Below are 26,098 nucleotides of genomic sequence, written 5' to 3' on the forward strand. Positions count from 1 at the left end.
TTACCATTAACCTACCATCACAGCCATTTCTTGGCCGCCACCTTGGATTTCACATCTTTTTTCACCTTGGCCATTTTAGGGGCCGCACCTTTTTTTACAGCTTGGCTGTTTTTGATTAGATATCACTTCTTTTTGTATTTGTATACCCCAAAGTTGGCCATAGGCTGGCTTTGGGGCTATTTTAACCTATCCTATTTCTTTACCACAGGAAGAATAAAAAGACAGAGCAGATTTTTAATACTTTAACTGTTTTTGATTTTATCAGTAATTATATAAATATATTTATTACATGTCTATTATTCCCTACTTGATAACTTGTTCACAGCTGATCTTTCTACTAAGGGACTTGAGATGTAGCTAAACTCTCTACAGGTTGATTTGTTTGTAGCTGCACTCTCTACAGGGTGATTTGTTTGCATCTGAACTCTCTACAGGGTGATTTGTTTGTAGAAGAACTCTCTACAGGATAGTTTCTTTGTCACTGAACTCTCTACAAGGTGACTTGTTCTAGCTGGCTCTCTACAAGATGACTTCCTCTAGCTGATTTCTCTACAAGGTGACTTGTATCTAGCTGAACTATCTATAGGATGATCTGTTTGTAACTGAAATCTCTACAGGATGACTTGTTTCTAGCTGATCTCTCTATAGGGTAACTTATTTCTAGCTGAACTCTCTACAGAGTGGGTTTTTTGTAGCTGAACTCTCTACAAGATCACTTCTTCTAGCTGATCTCTCTATAGGGTGACCTGATCTCTCTATAGGGTGACTTTTATCTAGCTGAACACTCTACAGGGTGATTTGTTTGTAGCTGAACTCTCTACAGGGTAATTTATTTGCAGCTGAACTCTATGCAGGATGATTTGTTTGTAGCTGAACTCTCTACAGGATGGTATCTTTGTAGCTGAACTCTCTACAAGGTGACTTGCTTCTAGCTGATCTCTCTACAGGGTGAATTGTATAGCTGAACTTTCTACAGGGTGATCTGTTCATAGCTGAACTCTCTGGGTGATTTGTTTGTAGCTGAACTCTCTACAGGATGACTTGTTTCTACATATAGCTGATCTCTGTATAGGGTAACTAGTTTCTAGTTGAACTCTCTACAGAGTGGGTTCTTTGTTGCTGAACTCTCTACAAGGTGACTTCTTCTAGCTGACCTCTCTATAGGGTAACCTGATGTCTCTGCAGGGTGACTGTTATCTTGCTGAACTCTCTACAGGGTGATTTGTTTGTATCAAAACTATCTATAGGGTGATTTTTTTATACCTGAACTTTCAACAGGTTGATTTATTTGTAGCTGAACTCTCTACAGGGTGATTTGATCTCTCTACAGGGGGTGATTTGTTTATAACTGATATCTCTACGGGTAGATTTGTTTGTAAGTGAACTCTCTACAAGGTGATTTGTTTGTAGCTGATTTCTCTACAGGGTAATTTGTTTGTAGCTTAACTCTCTACAAGGTGATTTGAACTCTCTACAGGATGATGTGTTTCTAGCTGATCTCTCTACAGGGTGATTTTTTTTTTGTAGCTGAACTCTCTACAGGGTGATTTAGGTTTTAGCTGCTCTCTCTACAGTGGGTGATTTGTTTGTAACTGAAATCTCTACAGGTTGATTTGTTTGTAGCTGAAGTCTCTACAAGGTGTTTTGTTTGTAGTCGATCTCTCTACAGGCTGATGTGTTTGTAGCTGAACTCTCTACAGGGTGATTTGTTTGTAGCTGATCTCTCTACAGGGTGATTGTTTGTAGCTGATCTCTCTACAGGGTGATTTGTTTGTAGCTGAACTCTTTACAGGGTGATTTGTTTGTAGCTGAACTCTCTACAGGGTGATTTATTTGTAGCTGATCTCTCTACAGGGTGATTTGTTTGTAGCTGAACTCTCTACAGGTTGATTTGTTTGTAGCTGAACTCTTTACAGGGTGATTTGTTTTGTAGCTGAACTCTCTACAGTGTGATTTGTTTGTAGCTGATCTCTCTACAGGATGATTGTTTGTAGCTGATCTTTCTACAGGGGGGGTGATTTGGTTGTAGCTGATCTCTCTACAATGGGTAATTTGTTTGTAACTGAACTCTCTACAGGGTGATTTGTTTGTAGTTGATCTCTCTACAGGGTGATTGTTTGTAGCTGATCTCTCTACAGGGTGATTTGGTTGTAGCTGATCTCTCTACAGTGGGTGATTTGTTTGTAACTGAAATCTCTACAGGTTGATTTGTTTGTAGCTGAAATCTCTTGTTTCAAACTGATTTCACTGTAGCAGGGGCGTAGGGAGGGGGGGTTCCGGGGGATTCAGGAACCCCCCTTGTAAAATTTAGACTTCTGCAAGCAGGATCCTAACACACTATTTAGTGTGGCAGGACAAAATGAGTGAGTAATATAGCACAGCACAACAATTGATAAAGCTTGCATTCATCTCTCAGGGAAGGATTTACAGAGGTAACATGAGCCCTAGACCTCTTCAAAACTTGTCAAAAAGATCGATATACTCTAATAGAGCAGTCAGGTATATACTCTAATAGAGCAGTCAGGTATACTCTAATAGAACATGCATGTAAATATATCCATGTCCATATGAAGTTTTTCAGACATTCTAACATCAAATGCAAACTTAGCATGACCTTATATTGCTTTAGCTTTGGTGTGCAGTGTTTAAAGATATAGAGCTCCAGTAATTTATCACTTGTGTTATGCAAAATGAATTCGTGCTATGCATATTTGTATAGTTATATTGTTTTGATTGTAAGTCATTCCATTTGTATCAGTGGATTCATGGCTCTTATACCACAGTGAGATAACTATCACTTACAGATCACTATGTGTCTCTATATATGTATTATGCTGTCTGTTTCCACTAGGTGGCTTTATCTAGCACTACTTTCATCGCGGGGCACTTATATGCATCATAATTAATGTACTTTTTACATATAATATAGCAATTTGCTGAGTTTTGATTCATTAAAATATTGAAAGTATCTCAGCGGCTGGGGGCTGTGTCCCCAGACCCCTGCTTCTGGTTACTCAATACTGCTGGAACCCACCTTCAAAAAATCCTGGCTACGCCCCTGCTGTAGGGTAACTTGTTTGTAGCTGAACTCTCTACAGGATGGTATCTTTGTAGCTGAACTCTCTACAGAGTGATTTTTTTTGTAGCTGAACTCTATATAGGGTGATTTGTATGCACCTGAACTTTCTACAGGGTGATTTGTTTTTAGCTGAACACTCTGCAGGGTGATTTGTTTGTAGTTGATCTCTCTACAGGGTTTCTTTGCAGCTGAGATCTCTACAGGGCAACTTCTTCTAACTGAGCTCTCTCTTGTTTCTAGCTGTTCTCTCTACATAGTACCTTGTTTGTATAGCTGAACTCTTTACAGGTGGTTTTTTGGTTGCTGAATTCTCTTGTTTGTAACAAAATTCTCTACAGAGTGACTTGTATGATGCTGAACTCTCTACAGAGTGACTTACTTGTAACTGAACATTGTATAAACTATAAAGTGACTTGTCTGTAGCTGAAATCTCTACAGGGTTACTTGTTTGCAGCTGGTCTCTATAGGTTAACTTGTTTGTATAGATGAACTCTCTACAGGGTAGTTTCTTTGTAGCTGAACTCTCTCCACAGTGACTTGTTTGTAGCTGAACTCTCTAGAGAGTAGTGTAGCCAAACTCTCCACAGGGTGCATGACTTGTGTATAGCTGAACTCTCTTCAGTGTGACTTGTAATGTTCTGATTCTTCTGAATCACTACAGCAATATATCTGTAGCTGAACTCTCTATAGGGTGACTTGCTTCTTGCTGAACTGTCTATAAGATTAACTGTTTGCAGTTGAACTCCCTACAGAATAACTTGCAATGTAATAGAATTCTATAATGGAGTAAATAAATTAGCTGAATGCTCTATTAGGGTGACTGTTCTATTAGAGTATCTCGATCTCGCATATGTTACGCGTAGTTGGCTTTGGAATCATAACTCAGTGGTTTGTAATCCGATTCTTCTGTACTACTGCAAGGACTTTCTATGATGATTATTCCAGCTACACACTGATTTTCAGCTCACTGCTCTAAGCGGTTTGCCAAGTAGGCGTGAAAACTAATAGTTTTTTTATTCATAAAAATCGATCGCGTAATTGTGATACAGGTCGGGTTTTGTGTCATATCTCGATGGCCTTTAACTGGATTCCTTTCAAACCACAAAAAGGCACTCCTACGATAGTTACTCCATCTACATAGCAATTTTCAGCTCATTCCTTCAAGCGGTTTACCCTGTGGGCTTGACAGACCTTCGACCTTATTTTACGCAATTAATCGGTCATAACTCGGTGAATGTTCATCAGATTCCTACCAAACTTGGTATTGAGATTCGCCTTAATGAGCCCTTTAAGTGTGCCAAATTTCAGCCCGATTGGAGCACGAATTCGTGTTTTATGGTGGATTTTGCAAAGTGTGCGAAAAGAAGTAGAAGAAGAAAAAAACGAAGAAAAAAAACCCAAACTTTGGCCGCTCGTATCTCGGAAATGGCTAGAGCGATTTTCTTCAAATTTGGAATGTGGACTTCTCTACCTAGCCGGCATTTCTGTAGCAACTTTGGTTTCAATCGGATTAGGAATCACGGAGCTACAAAGGTGTGAAAATCGCGTTTACTTTCTTCCTGTAAATATACTCACGGTGTGGCGCGCCGGCTTCTTGGGCCGCACGACATACTACCGTGTGTCTTGATGTTCATTAGTACAGTATATCTGCAGGTATAGACAACCTCTATTTTTCACTACTTTTAGTTATTCCCCTGTTTCACTACTTTTTCCTTTGATCTCTAATCTTCCTTCTACTTGTAATATTAGCTAAATCAGTTGTAAAAAAAGTGTGTTGCCTCAAAAAGGTAGGGTGAAAAAGTTGTGAAATCAAAGGTAGTGACCAAGCAACGGCTGCAATGATTTCAATATAATATTATACTGATGCAAATGAATGAATAATACCTAATAGTTACTGATGTAAGTGAGTGCACTAGAGTGTGGCTGCTGAATGATACATAGGATTACATATGTGAATTCTCTACAAAGAAACTTGTATTGAAGTTGACTTGTCTACAGCGAGATTTGTAATGTAGCTCTCTTTACAGGGTGACTTATAATGTAGCTGAACTCTCTAAAGTTTGTAATGTAGCTGAGCTTTCTACAGGCACATAGCTAGCTGAACTTGAGCTGTCTGCAGGGTGACTTATAACTTGGCAAAACTCTCTAGAGGTTGACTGGTAACATGGCTAAACTTTCTACAAGGTGATTGTGATTTAGCCAAACTTCTTAAAAGGTGACTGGTAATGTAGCTGAACTTTCTACGGGGTGACTTGTAACTTGTAATTAGCTGAACTCTCTACTTTACTAGGCTTTTGATAAACTACATAGTGAATACAATATTGATGGCCAAATTGTTAATTAAAGTGCTATATGTGTCATCGTGCCAGGTGTCTATTTTATATCAACAAAATAAAGCAGAAAGTGAGCTCATATAAAGTACTTATTACTAGCCATAAAACAATGTTAATGACCAAAGCACCACGTCAGCGCTATACGTATGTGCCAAGTATCTATTGTTAATCAAAACAACAATGTAAACTAACTTGTGGCCTTCTTTATTTAATAAATTTCTTCTTTTCCAAATCTACAAGTTAACTCTGGCTCACCTTTATAAAACTAAAATCCAAAATCTATCCTGTGAAGTGTCACTATATTTAGCAGAGGAGATATTGAATACAGATTCATCAAAGAAATATGGTGATTTATGAGAATTCCTGTACATTGAATGCATTAACGAGAAATGGAGGAAGTATTATCAAAACTAATAACTGGCTGGTTGACTGTGTTTTGTGGTTCTACTACTGTAATAATAAAATGGTTTTAAATAGAGCAGTAGTGACTTTAACTATATACAGTACATCTCATGTTTCAATGTTATGTATGTTGATTTTGAATTTACAAAGGATTAAATATGTGTGTCTCGTAACCCGTGCAAAGTCCCAATATTAGGTTATTTACCATATTGTGCTCTACTGTGTCCTTCTCTCCTCTGCTAAATGCCACACATAGATATTAGGATAGGTACACTATATTATATATACCTAAAATGTGATGGTCTGAAACTTTTCATCCTTTTAGAATAGTATGGATTTTAATTTTCATCTCATAACTGAAGCATCTTCACCACGATACTTGCAGGACTTGTCTGTTAACGTTAAAAATGTGGTCATGATGCACATTAGTTACTGCCAACCCATAATCAAATTTTACAATTTAGTCTATATAATAAATCCAATGGTTGGCCTCGTGGATAGTCACCCACCAAGGGCTATTAGCCTGCAATTGGCATGGTACATATCAGTTGTAATGTGTCCTCATAAATTGCACACCCACGCCCTTGGCCCTGATGTACCTATCAAGTGGGCGTATGATACAATTATTACATGAGTACAGTAATATGCAAGCAACACAGGTATATTAATAACCAATCAGAATCACATGTTGATTCTAAAAAGAATTTTATTGCACATTTACTTAGTTTTTAAACTTTAGCATGTAAATACTTTTACTGAATGAAGATGAAATCTATCATACGATAATAGCAAGAGTTGATGAATTATTAACTCTTGAAATATCAAAATTTGTACAACAGTAAATTCTTTTTTCTTATAGAGTATTGCCCAGAGGAAGTTATGAATCACACTACAAGAGTTGCACAACCTTTGAATGCAACCAGAGTGCTGTACTGTAGAACTGACAAAGGTTAGATAGTTATTATGTATGTTACTAATAATAAAGTGGTACTTTTAACAGTATTTATTATACAAACCTGTGAAAAATCTGCTGAGAAAGAACCAAAATGGTATCCACAATTGACTTCTTTTTGCAATGAAGATGGACTGCCAATTTCAGAAGATCTTTACACAACAATTACAACTGTAAGAGGATATATGCATTGGGTATTTGCAATGGATTTATAATGCAATTGCAAGCAATGGATATATAATAAATCATTCAATATTGTGTTTTTCAGATACCATTTAATGAAAATGACACTGAATTAGAGACTATTAAAACTTACATTGAGAAACCAGATGTAGAAATTTTAGATGGTGACCCAGTTGTAATCTTGGATATACTGCAGAACAGTTCAAGAGAAAACTGTACAAAAGAGTACATTGAGGTACAGTCCTGTGATATCATGTTCAGATAACATTAAAGGTATTGCTATATACATACACATGCTTATCATCCTATAGAATTATGTTATTTCAATTGATAACTTGATGGACTCTCGATACTTAAATAGAATCAAATTGCTTGGAAAGGTAAAGTAAACAGGTCAGAGAACACTGATTAAATGTGTATACATTCACAGCAAGTACAAGAAAGCTTTATAAGTACACTATTTTCTTCAACCGATTACTTTGTTCTCTACTGTTACAAGCCCAAATATCCTCCCCCACCCACTTCATATACTGGTTAGCTATTGCAGTTATATACAGCAGACACTGATGTAACCTTTTAACAGGAATCAGTGCAGTTGACATTGAAGATCCCAATAATGTCAAGAAGTTGAATTTATCAACCAGTGCTTATGGATCATTCAGACCTCCAGATAGTATGATTGCCATAGCTCTTGAAGAAGGAATTAAGAAATGTGAGCAAATGCTATAATATTATGCATTTTAGACCAAAACTTGTGTATACTGTCTGCAGTCCGAGTTGGGTCTTATTCTTTTGAATACCTGGATGAATTACTGCAGAAACCAATATACAGGAATAACACAGTAGACTACTATAATACCCTTCAGTTTATATCCCCTGTGAATTCCAAAGTAGTCAACTGTGCAACTCACAACTGTAAAAAAGCAATGGAAGAAGGTGTAGAGATAGTAATTAATCACAGACTGACAACAGGAATCACAATGTGTGCATACTACAATTTCAGCATGTGAGTCACAGCTTGCTATAATAAAGCAATATGTCCATACACTCTATGCAGAACAGAAGAATATGAACCATTCTGGTCTACTGATGGTTGCAGAGTACAAAAAAGTAGTCCAGAACAAACTGTGTGCACTTGTACTCATTTAACACACTTTGCTGTCTAGACAATCTATCACCCAGGTGACCACACATATTCAATTTATCATTACATTTATAGTGATGTTGTTACCAGGCTAGTACCAGTGAAGACCAATGCACCCAGCCAATTATAATATACGTGTGCATTGCAATCTCACTTGTAGTATTGATGCTAATCATTGTAATTCTAATAATGAACAGGTATATGTTCTATAGTTGATATGTGTATACATTAGTAAGGTATAACTAATTGCAGATCGTTGTGGAACTTTGCAACGTTTGTCCATATTAACCTATGTACTACTCTATTTATTGCACATTTGCTGCTTATACTTATTTGCATAATTGCCGACAAGGTAAGGCACAACACTTTACTAGCAATTGTATGTACTGTCTTATGCACAGGCTGGCTGTGCTACTGTGGCCATTCTTATCCACTATTTCTTCCTTGCTTCGTTCATGTGGTTGTTAATGGAGGGAGTAGTGTTGTATATTATACTAATAAAAGAGTTCAACAAAGTCAACTGGAAACATTACATCATTGTTACACTTCTGTCTTATGGTAAGCCGCACATAAGCAGTGGCGGATCTAGATGGGTTTCTGGGGTTTTTACAGAAACCCCCTTTTGAATTTAGCTCAGTGGCAGTCTAAATACATAAACATTGTTGTACTGACAATTTGTCATATCAAACAACTATATACCACTGTGTTTCAGTAGCATGCATGCAGCTGCACTTAACTGACACCATTGATAGCTATTAAACTCTCAGCAACACTTAGCTTTTCATCTACCACTGCATTAAAAACGATTGAGATACTGTAATAGAGCAGTCAAGTAACTGCTCTAATACAGCAATCAAAGCTCCAATTTATACTCACCATCTTCCAATAGTTAGCTATAGTATTTACAGTTTAAAGCATTGGATTTATTGTAATTGCTAACTAAAAGTAGCCTAAAATCCGATCTCAGCGTTTCTAAAATCTCAAAGTTTCTGGAGAAATGTTATCAGATGCCTTATTCATCTATACAAACTTTCAGAAACCCCATTTTAAAAATCTTAGATCCGTCACTGATAAGATGATGATCCATTATACTGTAGTTGAATAGATATAATAAACACGACTACATTTTGTCTATTGAATGTACAATTGTAAACTTTAATAGATGCAATATGTTAGACTGGGAGAGCTAAACAGCAAAGCAAACACTTGAGCTCATTATTTTTATCTGTCATAACCATATCACCTTAATTTAATTGAGATTCATGTTCCAGTTATTGCGTTATGACCTGTATAACATAACAAGTATTATGAACCAAACTAGCAACACAGTTATATCCATATGTACATGGTCAACTTGTGCACTAAAACCATTGCAATACATTGTATAGCTTTAAAGTGTTGTATATTCAATTGGTATAAAAATTTACAACTATAATATAATACTGCTGGTATATACACACACAGGTGGCCCTCTATTGTACATGATATTGTGTATTCCTTTGGCACTGGGAAGAAGCAATGAATGGAGTTATGGGAGTGAAGAACTGTAAGCTCCTATACACTTCAGTTTTACATGTACCTTTATTGAATTGTGTACAGATGTTGGTTGACATACAAGGATGGTTTTATACTGGCATTCGTTGTTCCTGTGCTGTTTATTGTATTAGTGAGTACCATATTCTTATAATTGCACTATATACACTTACATGTATTTACAGCTAGCATTCATGCTTTTGATAATACTGCTCACCATGCAAAAGAAATTTGAAAGGAAGCACAAGATTGATGAAAACTGTTTGCAGACTATGTAAGGCTCTACTTGAGTATATACTATACTGAACAATGTCATATGTGACCCTAGTTCTTATTGCTACAAACGATGGTTACAAGGACTTATCCTGCTAACTCTCACAATGACAGCAACATGGGCATTAGCACTGATTCATTATTACATGCTGTTATTACTGACAGCATACATCTTTGGAATCAGCCTTGTTATTCAAGTATGCTGGGTGTTCCTAACATTATAATATTGCATAATCTACTATTTTTTAGGCAATTATACTATTCCTACTCTTAATCATTTATTTCAGAAAGGTTAGCAATGAATAAACATTTTAGCACCTACTTACTAAGTGTGTTAATCCAGGTGTGTAAAGTATGGTATGCCTACATTTTCAAGAAGCCAACCAGCAAGGTTAGCACAAAAAGCACTGGCTAGTTAAAGATCAACACTTATATCACTTAGGCCGATGACACACTAGAGGATTGTACATTTGAAAACATGTACGCGATTAGTGAATATTCAGAAGATATACAAACCATTAGTGTAAGTATAGCACAAAGCACAAAATACATTCCATGATATGTTTCATTTGCATACAGTATTCTCCAGTATCCCACAAAGATTTTATGCTTGAAAAGTCCAAAAGTTTCCGAGAAAAGAACTACACCCTCAAAGAGACAGTTGTGAACAACAATGAAGAGAGGGTTGACTTTTTGATTGCCAAACCTGCTGCTGCTGCTGCCTCATTTTAATACTATATCATCATGTACTGTACATGTATTTTGCACACAAGTACAACACAACAACAACTATACACATGTTATAATTGTTAGCAACATCCAGTAAAAGTATATGTAATTAGCTGCAAACACTTTGGTACTCATTCCATCATGCAAAACTGATCAAACTTTGTGATGACATGTATGTACTAGTTTACAAAAGAAGATGGACAGAAAAGTATGTTAGTGGTGCTAACATAGCACAGTGCTTGTATCAGTGCTATGTATACAGCGTACAGCAAGCAAATCATCTGCAATGAACTACACTGAGGGTTTTACAAGCTAGCAATAATGCATTTTATAAGCACTGTGCTGAAATGTGTTGATTTCATAATTATATCTGTGGTAAGGTTTGGCCATAGAAGGCAATAAAACAAACAAAAACTTGAGTCCAGTGATCTAGTCCATAAATGGATACACATGTATCCTACATCTAAATAAAACAAGTTGATGTTGTGCTACTTCTAAAAACCAGGCGCCACGCAGCTAGCTAACTCATCTGGTATAGACAGTATATGCTACTATGAATTAGCCAACTATGTATAACTACTTTACAATAGGGTAGTTTTGGGTTGTACAATAATATTATTAGCTAATTCTCGTATTTCGTAATTCATGAAATATTCGTAATTCGTTCAATTACGTTGCTATGCACTGCTAAGGAAGCGTCTGTTACACAAACCGCTTTTACCAACAAGCTGCTCTTCATTTTCGTTTGCGTACGTAAGGGATACGCGGCATCATACGCCCCAAGCGATAGGCTATTCCTGGTAGTGTACGAGGCCTGCACCGTTGTTTTTCAGTTGCTAAATGCCTGAAAACCTCAAGGGGAAGGTAGTCTGAGGAAAGTCACCACACCCGTATTTCAGTCCGCCGGAAAGAAACCACCTCAGAGCAAAGTTTACCTGTGCAGAAGTTTACTATAGTCACTTTTACTTCTTACTTAAAAGCTGTTATTAAACGATTTTGCTCACGTGGGTGCGTACGAACAAACATAGGTACCGTGTTTTTCAGGTTTCTGGCGAAAATCAAAGCATTAACGTGATCAAACACGTGATCCGTGCTTCGAACTAGCAAGGCTTACATAACTTGCAGCATACTAGCAATACTTGAACGTGTACAATGATCGGCAAAAGGTGCGAATATTCACTTTAAATGCCTTGCAAGTTCGAGATGTTTGAATTACAGATCACGTGTTTGATCACGTTTATGCTTTGATTTTCGCAAGAAACCTGAAAAACACGGTAGATAGGTAGTTAGGTACACACACACACACTTTTACCATAGATACAATATACTTTATATATATAGGGTTTCCAACTCAAAATAGGAAGGTGCTTCCTTTTGTTGTTTCTGGTGATTTTCACACAGACTGACCTTTATGATAAAGCAAACAAGTGCTAATTTATTATTAGATTGTTTGTAGCATTGGGTAGCTATCAACATAAGTTTAGCACACAAAAACATACAAGAAGTAGTCACGTGACCAAAAATATCATAATAGTTAAATTGGGCAGCTTATTAGAAAATCACTGTATTGTGGGGTGACTAAAGTCACAATTAGTGTATTTTCTTGCCTTATAATGAAGACTTCTACATCTTGTAGTGCTATAGCACATCCTTTATAGCCGTAATGGGATTTTTCACCACGTGACCACTTTTTGGGTATTTACAGTTAAAACTGCACTGATATTGAAAGTAATAGACAGTTTAATAATATACTAGCACTTGTTCATTTTGTCTTTAGGTTAGCCTGCATGAAAATCATCAGAAACAATGAAAAAAACTGAGGTATCATTTTATTTTGCAGTGGAAATTCTATATGAAGGGATTTTTGGTCACGTAACCACTTTTTGGATACTTACATATGTTAAAATTGTGCTGATAGTGACTGCTGCAAACATTCCAATAACAAATTAGCACTTGTTTGCTTTATCTTAAAGGTAAATCTGTGTGAAAATCTCCAAAAAACAACAAAATGAAGCACCTTCCTATTTTGAGTGGAAATCCTATTATATATCTATGCTTTTATGAAAACAATTTTAGTAAACCAGGCGCATGCCCACAGCTGGCTGTGGGCGCGCGCCTGGTTAAAAAAAAAACTAGAAGGTATAGTCTTTAAAACTAGGGCTGGGCGGTTTCTCGGTATTATAGTAATACCGCGGTATTGCAATGAAACGATATCTGTATCGCGTAGATTTCGGTGAAACGATAATATCACGATATCGATATTATTACGATTTTTTGTGTTTGTGACAGCTTATTAAGCCCTTAAGGTTGTTATAATGCACCTCAAATAATCACGTGATACTACTGCAAACAAGGACCACTGTGAAAAAAGCTCAGAATAATAAGGTCTATAACAGTCTTATTATGTTAGTATTGGAATGAAATAGTACAGCATATATTAATAGATTAGGACTTTGCTATAACAAGCTTATTGAATACATTTAAGACAGTCATATATTAGAGATTAAATCACTAGTATAGTGCAGTGTATTATCAGACTATACTAAGCCTATTTCAACCATATATTGGCTACTATACTACTGTACTTTTTTACTTTCTTATAATCTGTGGCTACCTTAATTAAATAATTTCTATTATTATATTTGTAATGAATTAAATTCTGTAAATATATTAAAACCACAATAGGTACAGCTAGTAAATCAATGTCTCCTTGGCCGGCCATGACAGTATCAAATCAGTTTCGTCATTTATCAGTCTTTATCCAACTGCAGCAGGTACGACAGTAAATACAATTCACAAGTTCCATTACAAATTACCTGTATTATCATCACCATGTAGAACTCTGTGACAATCTGTTAGTTGGCTTGGTAGAACTGTCCCACAGCTCTAATACAAAGATGGTAAATATAATGTGTATTCTGGACAATCGTTGGACTTACAGTTTGTAACAATAAGAATCTCATAAAACCGAGACCTTGTCTGGAAACCTAGTATTACCATGTAGAATGGTGGCTAGGTCCCACAACTCTATTAATGATGGTAAATATAATGCGTATACTGAACAATCATTGTACTTACGTATACAGTTTGTAGCAATCTTTTAAAACTGAGGCCGAGTCTGGGACCAACAATCCATGTACAACTAAGACAAGTCTGATAAGAACAGGTCTCGCAACCCTAAATGGAGGCAAACATAATTCATATTCTGGATTATTTGGTGTACTTACAGTTGTTATCAGTGAGTCTAACCAGACATAAAATAGCCACTTCGTATGTGACTTTGTTGGGCTAACGTGTTATGTAAGCTCACAAGAAGCATCTGATACACTGATAACCAAGTCCAAGAATCTTGTAATCACTAAGTACAACTGAAACAAGACTAAATATAATATAATTTGCATACTCTCAGTGAACTTACTTTTGTTAGCAATACGAGCATGGTCAGTGAAATAAGGACAAACAAGATGGAACAGGTTCTTGAAAGCACTCAACTCATTTACAGTGCCAGACGAGGTAGCAGCCGTCAGCTGTTGATAAAAAGTATGAAGAAATGAGACCAGTTCCCAGAAGAAATGAGACCAGTTTCCACAAACCTAAATGAAGGTAAATATAAATTGTATACTGGACACTCTCAGTATACTTACTTACAGATGTTAGCAATAAGAAGAATTTCCTAGAACTGAGACCAAGTCTGTAATTCCTACCCTATTAAAAAGAAAATGAATAAAAACACAATCAGGCTTAATGCACTTACAGCTGTAAGTATAATTAGAAGATGACGTTGAACAACTCCGTGAAAAAAGAACAAAACTGTCCACATGTGGTCGCTACCAGATTCTTTAAAGGAAGCAGCTGCCATTGAAGGAAACTAACACTGCAGATGTTATACACTGACAGCCTGTAGAACTAAGAGGTTCGACAAGAAACTGTACCACTGAAGAGATAAGGATATACAAAATCATAAGAGCAGACCATGCATACTCTTACCGTTGATGGCTGATGAACTGTGTCCACTCGTCATCCGCCATATGCTGAGATAACAGGATATAAAACATGTAATACGTACACAGCAACACCAAAGTTGAATCATTTACAGGCCATTGTCATACAGTACACAATAAACAATTTAATACGGCTAAACCTATCGTACAAGCTATCATTTTAGTCTAACACTTACTCATCTAGAGCTGTTTTTGATTGCTGCCATCGAAGGAATTGTCCACTTGGCCGTGCCACTTCACCACTGGCTACAGCCAGCAGGGATGTACAGTTGTGGTCCATAACTATCATCGTGGCTCATTGGACGATTGCGCCGATCGCGCACACTCTCTCCGCGAGATACACCGTCATATCACTCACATTTACAACCTCTTTTTTTATTTTTATTTTTTTATATTTTTTATTCCGGCCCTAATGGCACTCCCATCCTCCCCGATCTCTAGCTAGAAGTTAAACCTAATTTAATTTAAAAAGCAGAAAAAAGAAAAAGCAGCTAAACCTACAGAGCCTACACAGGCCTACAAAAACACCGCATGGACCGCCAGCATACACACAGCAAAACCCCCGGACAGGGGCCTTAACAAGAAAGCCCTGCAGTCTACTGGCCTACAACCTCTGATACAACAATAGCGACAAAGATGGCGACTTAATTGCATCTAATACGCATGCGCACACCACTGACCCTTTCAATCAACAAGCATTACTACGAACTTTTGCAGGTGTGCTAACTGTGCAAGAAAATCTAGATTTGTATGACTCTTAGATTGAATAATTAATTTTTCTGGTATTATATGCTTTGCTATATGAAAATGTGTGCGTATGAAATTATCACAACAAACTGAAGTTAGTTAGCTAGCTATAGTGATTAACAGAAGTGTAGCTACTTATTGTAAAATCATCATGACTTTGTTTGGTACAGTAAAAAAAATCTTAAGTCACATGAGATGGTGAAGCTAAAAATAATGAGATCTGATGGTGAAGCTAAAAAGTTATCACATTTAGTTAAGTAAACAAAGCCATACAAAGAATGTGTATTAAACTAAAGTATAATCTGTTTCCCATAATATAAGATGGGTTTATACTAAACTATAAGATAGTTAGTATAATGCAAGACTATACTGAGATTATTTGTATAGTTTAAGCCATTAGATATACCATCTTATATTCCTCTTTTTTCCCAGTGGACCTAGTACTAGCTAGTCAATTTTTTTTTACAAAGATCGAGATACTCTAATAGAACAGTGAGCTAGGATCGAGATACCCTAATAAAGCAGTCAGCTACTCTAATATAGCAGTCATCTTTAATAACCGCGATAAATAGTAATATCGTGATATATTTCTGCACGATATATCGTGAAGCGAAACTCCAATACCGCCCAGCCCTATTTAAAACCTGGAGTGAAAGTTAAACTCTGGCCCCAGCAAATGAGATTCTTTACTATAAAAGTCAAGATGATTACACATTCAGTTGGTTTAAAGGCAACATGAAGCCATGGCTAAAACTACTAGCAAAGCAAAAATTGAAGTCATACACAACTTACTTGTTTATCTAGCCCCATTATTATGTTGTTGATGAATTGGGATAGAAGGTGTGTCATATAGTCAAGTGCTTCAGGAAGTCGCACCTGCACTTGTAAGATATCCTTGTTATCATTGTCTCAGCCTCAATTTCCTCTTGGTCTCAAGTTGATAGCAAAATATCCTACTCATGGGAGGGGGGGAGTAACTACCTATTATACTATATAGTTATTGGAGCACAAACTACAAAAGCATTATACCTTTTTAAGCTAGTTTGGTAGCAACTACCCCAGCTTGTCAGCGCAAAAGAGATAATTTTAGTAGGTTGTGGTAATTGGCGAACATGAAGGTAATCAGAATATCTGGATGTGCTAATCATTATCATTTAAGGCCAGCTGTAATGTATAGATCTGTACAGATATATCCCTAGGATGTTAAACTAAAGTATTCAATACATTCATTACATGGGGAACCATTTGTCAATATAAGTTTGCTTTTTTTTCTTTAAACACATCAGGGAATGTATGCACAACGGCACATATCATTGAAACCACTCAAATGTCAAAACTCATTAGGTGATTAACTTTAGACTAAATAATAAACTAGCTATCCTGGAGACCTGGTTAACACTTCTGCACTAAAAGAAAATGTGGCAAATTTTGTGGTTAGTTTTAATGGTAAACACCTTGTTGCCTGCCTATCTTAAACAAGGAAATTTTATACTTATTATTGTATGGGTTTCCTCGTAATATCATACCAACAGATGTGCAGTTTCAGAACTAACATGTACACATTTTTAGTTCCACTGTTTATTCATACCCTAAACTCTACACCATTATTCATTGTACAGAGTGTCTCATGGTAAGTACTATTCATACCCTTGTATCACCTGTTGTGGCTAGTAAGAAGACTTTGAGGTTGGGAGATAAAAAGATATCTGGTAAATAGATATATAGACATTCATGGCTGATTACACCACTTTAGTGGTTTGTACTGTCTGTACTCTACTCCATGTAGTTATTCATATGTAGCATAAAAAAAGCACCCAACATAGTTGCAGAGTATGTACAAATATCTAAATCATATTGAACCACCAGTTTTTTTTTTTCAACTTTGTACTTTTGCTTAAGCACTGTTGAGAAATATTATAGTGAGTGTTTGATTCTATATAGTGGTGATGTGTACATGTAACGTACTAGATATATATCCATATAAGTGATTACGCAAATGTTTTAGTTGTAATGTATCCAAAGAATGTACAATACAACTACATAGCTAGTTAGCACATCTAAAATAAAGTATTCTTGTACATACACATAGCTAGAGATGTTTATCATAGATGCATCACCCCACACCTTGCTGTAAGGCAAAGTGTCTAATAGATTCTGAAATATTTATTATCTGTGAATGTCTCCTACAGTAGCACACAATTTATTGCCCCATCAGAATTCCTGTTTGGTTACAAAAAAGTATATTATGTACAAATAAATGGTCACCAAGTTCCTATACATAGAAAAGACAAAACTACATTACGTTACAGTAGGACAATACAATGTAGGAAGCTACACCCTTATTGACACCTCATGAGCGATCTGCAGAATCCTATACAAAATTTCCAATTTTTAGAACAAAATTTGTGGGAACTATAAAGTTACATTCTTGGTTATATGAGCTATGTAATTCAGCTATCAGGTATATAAAATAAAATTTAAGTCCTCCCACCCATATGTTGTTTAGAGTATTGGTGAATAAAATTTATGTTGTGACAAAAATTTCCGTGCATATTTGAATTCTAAATATTCGACTAGTTACTAACTTACAGAGTTGTATTGTGGCTGCATTCAGTTGATACGGCAAGGAAAATGGTGATATCATTGGTGGGGTTGAGAAACTAGTAATTTCTTAAGTTGATGTGGCCTAATATCAGATTTGAAATCCTCCAGCAAGCTGTACAAGATTGCAGACCCGTCGAAGAGCTGATAAATCTGATACAAGTGACAACTATTTCTGACTCAGAATTCATAAGAAGTGAGCTCATAAAATTCTTGCTATATGACCCTAATGAAATCATTCTGTTTTAGTAGCTAGGTAGCAAGATGGTGTGATTAGTTGGAATTGGATATTTTGCAGTGTTTTATGAAGTCACATTATGGCTTCATTATTATAATTGTTAAAGTACAGAACTAAAATATGAGTGTAAATGCACAAATTAATTAGAGATAAGATTGTCTTTAAATTCGTTAAAAGATCCTGACCTACTGATATTGGTAAACTGTTTCACATACAGTATGTAATAATTGTTGATGGGAAAATAAATCATGTATTTGTAACAATCAACCCTGGTGGTTGGCTGGATGAAGTTATAGAGATGACCTTGGGAGATGTTGTTTAGGTTGGAGTAGCTATGTTAGGGCTAAGTTTTGCTGAAGTCCATTAACTATTTTGTACATCATGCATCGTCAGTGTTAGCTGTCATATAACTAAGGTGGACCAATCAAGTTGTTGTGTAACATACTTGGTGTTTTGAATAATGGTTAACAACAAATCTAGCCGTTCTCCTCTGTACTACTTCAATGAGTTGTATTGGTGTCATTCTTATACAGTGTGGTGCCCAGCTAGATAGCTAGTACATGCACATATTCTAATCTAAAGTGGGTCTCACGAGATTTTTGTAAACTGAGCTTTTTATATCAATTTTATCAAGCACATGTACAAACAAGCAGCTACCTATCACAACTGTTAGTCTTCAGAATTGCAATCCAAACAACTATTGTATGCACTTCAGTGTGTGGATTGCCGCGGCCACCAGGTGCACATGACACGACTTCAACGCAATAATTGTACTACCATCGTGGCAAACGACACTACTGGTATACATCTCGTGGTTCTGCTGGATACTTCTACTACTTGCGCTCTCTGTCGTCCTGTACTGTTGATTTCATTTTCGTTTGAACAGTTCAGTCCACGATACAAGCTCCGTGTTTTATGACAGGCTGAGTTATGCCATACGGGTCACGTAAAGGCACAGCCTGTATACCCGATCAATGCAAAGTATTATACAAAAATATATCTTGAATCTAGTAAATAACTGTCTAACCAACGATTTAAAAGTATTAATTGAAGTACTAATTTACAAGTGGCATTACAGACAGGATGTTATCCGTAACACGGAACTAATATACTAATAAAAACGGAAATTAACCTGTCTATACAGTCTATAGTGACTAACCTGTCTATAGTGACTAACCTGTCTATACGGTTTATAGTGACTAACCTGTCTATACGGTCTATAGTGACTAACCTGTCTATACGGTCTATAGTGACTAACCTGTCTATACTGTCTATAGTGACTAACCTGTCTATACTGTCTATAGTGACTAACCTGTCTATACAGTCTATATAGTGACTAACCTGTCTATACAGTCTATAGTGACTAACCTGTCTACACAGACTAACTTGTCTATACAGTCTATAGTGACTAACCTGTCTATACAGTCTATATAGTGACTAACCTGTCTATACAGTCTATAGTGACTAACCTGTCTATACCGTCTATAGTGACTAACCTGTCTATACAGTCTATAGTGACTAACCTGTCTATACTGTCTATAGTGACTAACCTGTCTATACAGTCTATAGTGACTAACCTGTCTATACAGTCTATTGTGACTAACCTGTCTATACAGTCTATATAGTGACTAACCTGTCTATACAGTCTATAGTGACTAACCTGTCTATACAGTCTATATAGTGACTAACCTGTCTATACAGTCTATAGTGACTAACCTGTCTATACAGTCTATAGTGACTAACCTGTCTATACAGACTATAGTGACTAACCTGTCTATACAGTCTATATAGTGACTAACCTGTCTATACAGTCTATAGTGATTAATCTGTCTATACAGTCTATATAGTGACTAACTTGTCTATACAGTCTATAGTGACTAACCTGTCTATACAGTCTATATAGTGACTAACCTGTCTATACAGTCTATAGTGACTAACATGTCTATACAGTCTATATAGTGACTAACCTGTCTATACAGTCTATAGTGACTAACCTGTCTATACGGTCTATAGTGACTAACCTGTCTATACCGTCTATAGTGACTAACCTGTCTATACCGTCTATAGTGACTAACCTGTCTATACCGTCTATAGTGACTAACCTGTCTATACAGTCTATAGTGACTAACCTGTCTATACAGTCTATAGTGACTAACCTGTCTATACGGTCTATAGTGACTAACCTGTCTATACCGTCTATATAGTGACTAACCTGTCTATACCGTCTATAGTGACTAACCTGTCTATGCAGTCTATAGTGACTAACCTGTCTATACAGTCTATAGTGACTAACCTGTATATACAGTCTATATAGTGACTAACCTGTCTATACAGTCTATAGTGACTAACCTGTCTATACGGTCTATAGTGACTAACCTGTCTATACCGTCTATAGTGACTAACCTGTCTATACAGTCTATAGTGACTAACCTGTCTATACGGTCTATAGTGACTAACCTGTCTATACCGTCTATATAGTGACTAACCTGTCTATACTGTCTATAGTGACTAACCTGTCTATACAGTCTATAGTGACTAACCTGTCTATACAGTCTATATAGTGACTAACCTGTCTATACAGTCTATAGTGACTAACCTGTCTATACAGTCTATAGTGACTAACCTGTCTATACAGTCTATACAGTCTATAGTGACTAACCTGTCTATACGGTCTATAGTGACTAACCTGTCTATACCGTCTATATAGTGACTAACCTGTCTATACTGTCTATAGTGACTAACCTGTCTATACAGTCTATAGTGACTAACCTGTCTATACAGTCTATATAGTGACTAACCTGTCTATACAGTCTACAGTGAATAACCTGTCTATACAGTCTATAGTGACTAACCTGTCTATACAGTCTATAGTGACTAACCTGTCTATACAGTCTATAGTGACTAACCTGTCTATACCGTCTATAGTGACTAACCTGTCTATACAGTTTATATGGTGACTAACCTGTCTATACAGTCTATATAGTGTCAGGTTAGTCACTATAGACTGTATAGACAAGTTAGTCACTATAGACTGTATAGACAGGTTAGTCACTATAGACTGTATAGACAGGTTAGTCACTATAGACTGTATAGACAGGTTAGTCACTATATAGACTGTATAGACAGGTTAGTCACTATAGACGGTATAGACAGGTTAGTCACTATAGACCGTATAGACAGGTTAGTCACTATAGACTGTATAGACAGGTTAGTCACTATAGACTGTATAGACAGGTTATTCACTATAGACTGTATAGACAGGTTAGTCACTATAGACTGTATAGACAGGTTAGTCACTATAGACTGTATAGACAGGTTAGTCACTATATAGACTGTATAGACAGGTTAGTCACTATAGACTGTATAGACAGGTTAGTCACTATAGACTGTATAGACAGGTAAGTCACTATATAGACTGTATAGACAGGTTAGTCACTATAGACTGTATAGACAGGTTAGTCACTATAGACTGTATAGACAGGTTAGTCACTATAGACTGTATAGACAGGTTAGTCACTATATAGACTGTATAGACAAGTTAGTGACTATAGACCGTATAGACAGGTTAGTCACTATATAGATTGTATAGACAGGTTAGTCACTATAGACTGTATAGACAGGTTAGTCACTATATAGACTGTATAGACAGATTATTCACTATAGACTGTATAGACAGGTTAGTCATTATATAGACTGTATAGACAGGTTAGTCACTATAGACTGTATAGACAGGTTAGTCACTATAGACTTTATAGACAGATTAGTCACTATAGACTATATAGACAGGTTAGTCACTGTAGACTGTATAGACAGGTTAGTCACTATAGACTACATAGACAGGTTAGTCACTATAGACTACATAGACAGGGTAGTCACTGTAGACTGTATAGACAGGTTAGTCACTATAGACTACATAGACAAGTTAGTCACTATAGACTACATAGACAGGGTAGTCACTATAGACTGGTTGGTCACTATAGACTGTATAGACAGGTTAGTCACTATAGACTATATAGACAGGTTAGCCACTGTAGACTGTATAGACAGGTTAGTCACGATAGACTGTATAGACAGGTTAGTCACGATAGACTGTATAGACAGATTAGTCACCGTAGACTATATAGGCAGGTTAGTCACCGTAGACTATATAGACAGGTTAGTCACTGTAGATTGTATAGACAGGTTAGTCACTATAGACTACATAGACAGGGTAGTCACTATAGACTGGTTGGTCACTATAGACTGTATAGACAGGTTAGTCACTATAGACTATATAGACAGGTTAGTCACTGTAGACTGTACAGACAGATTAGTCACTTTAGACTATATAGACAGGATAGTCACTGTAGACTATATAGACAGGTTAGTCACTGTAGACTATATAGACAGGTTAGTCACTATAGACTATATAGACAGGTTAGTCCCTGTAGACTGTATAGACAGGTTAGTCACTATATAGACTATATAGACAGGTTAGTCACTATAGACTATATAGACAGGTTAGTCCCTGTAGACTGTATAGACAGGTTAGTCACTATATAGACTATATAGACAGGTTAGTCACTGTAGACTGTATAGACAGCTTAGTCACTATAGACTATATAGACAGGTTAGCCACTGTAGACTGTATAGACAGGTTAGTCACTATAGACTACATAGACAGGTTAGTCACTATAGACTGGTTGGTCACTATAGACTGTATAGGCAGGTTAGTCACTATAGACTATATAGACAGGTTAGCCACTGTAGACTGTATAGACAGGTTAGTCACGATAGACTGTATAGACAGGTTAGTCATAATAGACTGTATAGACAGATTAGTCACCGTAGACTATATAGGCAGGTTAGTCACCGTAAACTATATAGACAGGTTAGTCACTATAGACTGTATAGACAGGTTAGTCACTATAGACTGCATAGACAGGTTAGTCACTATAGACGGTATAGACAGGTTAGTCACTATAGACTGTATAGACAGGTTAGTCACTATAGACCATATAGACAGGTTAGTCACTATAGACTGTATAGACAGGTTAGTCACTATAGACCGTATAGACAGGTTAGTCACTATAGACTGTATAGACAGGTTAGTCACTATAGACTGTATAGACAGGTTAGTCACTATAGACTGTATAGACAGGTTAGTCACTATAGACTGTATAGACAGGTTAGTCACTATATAGACTGTATAGACAGGTTAGTCACTATAGACTATATAGACAGGTTAGTTACTATAGACTATATAGACAGGTTAGTCACTATAGACTGTATAGACAGGTTAGTCACTATAGACCATATAGACAGGTTAGTCACTATAGACTGTATAGACAGGTTAGTCACTATAGACCGTATAGACAGGTTAGTCACTATAGACTGTATAGACAGGTTAGTCACTATAGACTGTATAGACAGGTTAGTCACTATAGACCGTATAGACAGGTTAGTCACTATAGACTGTATAGACAGGTTAGTCACTATAGACTGTATAGACAGGTTAGTCACTATAGACTGTATAGACAGGTTAGTCACTATAGACTGTATAGACAGGTTAGTCACTATAGACTGTATAGACAGGTTAGTCACTATATAGACTGTATAGACAGGTTAGTCACTATAGACTATATAGACAGGTTAGTCACTATAGACTATATAGACAGGTTAGCCACTATAGACTGTATAGACAGGTTAGTCACTATAGACTACATAGACAGGTTAGTCACTATAGACTACATAGACAGGGTAGTCACTATAGACTGGTTGGTCACTATAGACTGTATAGACAGGTTAGTCACTATAGACTATATAGACAGGTTAGTCACGATGGACTGTATAGACAGGTTAGTCACGATAGACTATATAGACAGGTTAGCCACTGTAGACTGTATAGACAGGTTAGTCACTATAGACTACATAGACAGGTTAGTCACTATAGACTACATAGACAGGGTAGTCACTATAGACTGGTTGGTCACTATAGACTGTATAGACAGGTTAGTCACTATAGACTATATAGACAGGTTAGCCACTGTGGACTGTATAGACAGGTTAGTCACGATAGACTGTATAGACAGGTTAGTCACGATAGACTGTATAGACAGATTAGTCACTGTAGACTATATAGGCAGGTTAGTCACCGTAGACTATATAGACAGGTTAGTCACTGTAGACTGTATAGACAGGTTAGTCACTATAGACTATATAGACAGGTTAGTTACTATAGACTATATAGACAGGTTAGTCACTGTAGACTGTATAGACAGCTTAGTCACTATAGACTATATAGACAGGTTAGCCACTATAGACTGTATAGACAGGTTAGTCACTATAGACTACATAGACAGGTTAGTCACTATAGACTACATAGACAGGGTAGTCACTATAGACTGGTTGGTCACTATAGACTGTATAGACAGGTTAGTCACTATAGACTGTATAGACAGGTTAGTCACTATAGACTGTATAGACAGGTTAGTCACTATAGACTGTATAGACAGGTTAGTCACTATATAGACTGTATAGACAGGTTAGTCACTATAGACCGTATAGACAGGTTAGTCACTATAGACTGTATAGACAGGTTAGTCACTATAGACTGTATAGACAGGTTAGTCACTATAGACCGTATAGACAGGTTAGTCACTATAGACTGTATAGACAGGTTAGTCACTATAGACTGTATAGACAGGTTAGTCACTATAGACTGTATAGACAGGTTAGTCACTATAGACTGTATAGACAGGTTAGTCACTATAGACTGTATAGACAGGTTAGTCACTATATAGACTGTATAGACAGGTTAGTCACTATAGACTATATAGACAGGTTAGTCACTATAGACTATATAGACAGGTTAGCCACTATAGACTGTATAGACAGGTTAGTCACTATAGACTACATAGACAGGTTAGTCACTATAGACTACATAGACAGGGTAGTCACTATAGACTGGTTGGTCACTATAGACTGTATAGACAGGTTAGTCACTATAGACTATATAGACAGGTTAGTCACGATGGACTGTATAGACAGGTTAGTCACGATAGACTATATAGACAGGTTAGCCACTGTAGACTGTATAGACAGGTTAGTCACTATAGACTACATAGACAGGTTAGTCACTATAGACTACATAGACAGGGTAGTCACTATAGACTGGTTGGTCACTATAGACTGTATAGACAGGTTAGTCACTATAGACTATATAGACAGGTTAGCCACTGTGGACTGTATAGACAGGTTAGTCACGATAGACTGTATAGACAGGTTAGTCACGATAGACTGTATAGACAGATTAGTCACTGTAGACTATATAGGCAGGTTAGTCACCGTAGACTATATAGACAGGTTAGTCACTGTAGACTGTATAGACAGGTTAGTCACTATAGACTATATAGACAGGTTAGTTACTATAGACTATATAGACAGGTTAGTCACTGTAGACTGTATAGACAGCTTAGTCACTATAGACTATATAGACAGGTTAGCCACTATAGACTGTATAGACAGGTTAGTCACTATAGACTACATAGACAGGTTAGTCACTATAGACTACATAGACAGGGTAGTCACTATAGACTGGTTGGTCACTATAGACTGTATAGACAGGTTAGTCACTATAGACTGTATAGACAGGTTAGTCACTATAGACTGTATAGACAGGTTAGTCACTATAGACTGTATAGACAGGTTAGTCACTATATAGACTGTATAGACAGGTTAGTCACTATAGACTATATAGACAGGTTAGTTACTATAGACTATATAGACAGGTTAGTCACTATAGACTGTATAGACAGGTTAGTCACTATAGACCATATAGACAGGTTAGTCACTATAGACTGTATAGACAGGTTAGTCACTATAGACCGTATAGACAGGTTAGT

General features: G+C 36.6%; 2 protein-coding genes and 1 long non-coding RNA gene across 9 annotated transcripts in view; 1 reads left to right on the forward strand and 2 right to left on the reverse strand.

The window, feature by feature from the left end:
• The window catches only part of LOC136253712 (uncharacterized), a 34,729-nt gene extending 24,047 nt beyond the window's left edge, over positions 1-10,682 (forward strand). Inside the window, exons 8-26 of the mRNA XM_066046369.1 lie at positions 6,815-6,960; positions 7,035-7,184; positions 7,261-7,329; positions 7,380-7,482; positions 7,533-7,661; positions 7,721-7,896; positions 7,967-8,049; positions 8,116-8,131; positions 8,184-8,290; positions 8,346-8,445; positions 8,495-8,651; positions 9,558-9,639; positions 9,693-9,759; positions 9,812-9,900; positions 9,955-10,096; positions 10,149-10,190; positions 10,243-10,290; positions 10,342-10,422; positions 10,479-10,682. Coding sequence (XP_065902441.1) covers positions 6,815-6,960; positions 7,035-7,184; positions 7,261-7,329; positions 7,380-7,482; positions 7,533-7,661; positions 7,721-7,896; positions 7,967-8,049; positions 8,116-8,131; positions 8,184-8,290; positions 8,346-8,445; positions 8,495-8,651; positions 9,558-9,639; positions 9,693-9,759; positions 9,812-9,900; positions 9,955-10,096; positions 10,149-10,190; positions 10,243-10,290; positions 10,342-10,422; positions 10,479-10,631 — 1,940 coding nt within the window. The 3' untranslated portion in view covers positions 10,632-10,682. The remainder of the gene's footprint in view (positions 1-6,814; positions 6,961-7,034; positions 7,185-7,260; positions 7,330-7,379; positions 7,483-7,532; positions 7,662-7,720; positions 7,897-7,966; positions 8,050-8,115; positions 8,132-8,183; positions 8,291-8,345; positions 8,446-8,494; positions 8,652-9,557; positions 9,640-9,692; positions 9,760-9,811; positions 9,901-9,954; positions 10,097-10,148; positions 10,191-10,242; positions 10,291-10,341; positions 10,423-10,478) is intronic.
• A 2,643-nt stretch (positions 10,683-13,325) lies between these two features.
• LOC136252827 (uncharacterized) lies at positions 13,326-13,805 on the reverse strand. The gene is made up of 3 exons (XR_010699789.1): positions 13,713-13,805; positions 13,568-13,655; positions 13,326-13,514 (listed from the first exon to the last, which is right to left on the reverse strand). It is a non-coding gene; the product is annotated as an uncharacterized lncRNA (long non-coding RNA).
• Positions 13,806-13,860: 55 nt separating this feature from the next.
• LOC136253243 (uncharacterized) lies at positions 13,861-15,717 on the reverse strand. Of its 7 annotated transcripts, none has more exons than XR_010700029.1 (6): positions 15,241-15,712; positions 14,616-14,996; positions 14,383-14,562; positions 14,273-14,333; positions 14,047-14,155; positions 13,861-13,996 (listed from the first exon to the last, which is right to left on the reverse strand). XR_010700029.1 is itself a non-coding variant. In XM_066045877.1 (6 exons), the coding sequence occupies exons 3-6, from the start codon at positions 14,485-14,487 to the stop codon at positions 13,925-13,927; spliced, it is 354 nt and encodes a 117-aa protein (XP_065901949.1). In that variant the 5' UTR covers positions 14,488-14,562; positions 14,616-14,996; positions 15,241-15,717; the 3' UTR covers positions 13,861-13,924. The 7 variants fall into 7 exon arrangements, 5 of the variants coding, with proteins under 5 accessions (XP_065901949.1, XP_065901946.1, XP_065901945.1 ...); XR_010700028.1 differs by having other exon boundaries at positions 14,047-14,221; positions 15,241-15,707; XM_066045877.1 differs by having other exon boundaries at positions 13,861-14,007; positions 14,277-14,333; positions 15,241-15,717.
• Between the last annotated feature and the right edge of the window lie 10,381 nt (positions 15,718-26,098).

The sequence above is a fragment of the Dysidea avara genome, chromosome 4 (genome assembly GCF_963678975.1).
Source record: "Dysidea avara chromosome 4, odDysAvar1.4, whole genome shotgun sequence".
Lineage (NCBI taxonomy): Eukaryota > Metazoa > Porifera > Demospongiae > Dictyoceratida > Dysideidae > Dysidea > Dysidea avara.

What these genes read in the sequence shown, in the direction of transcription:
- LOC136253243 (XM_066045874.1), bottom strand. Translation starts at nt 14,487, where the DNA reads ATGGCAGCTGCTTCCTTTAAAGAATCTGGTAGCGACCACATGTGGACA. An exon ending in TTCTAATTATACTTACAGCT is followed by an intron (nt 14,334 to 14,382) that starts GTAAGTGCATTA and finishes TCTTTTTAATAG; the next exon opens with GGTAGGAATTACAGACTTGG. An exon ending in TGCTCGTATTGCTAACAAAA is followed by an intron (nt 14,008 to 14,046) that starts GTAAGTTCACTG and finishes TATTATATTTAG; the next exon opens with TCTTGTTTCAGTTGTACTTA.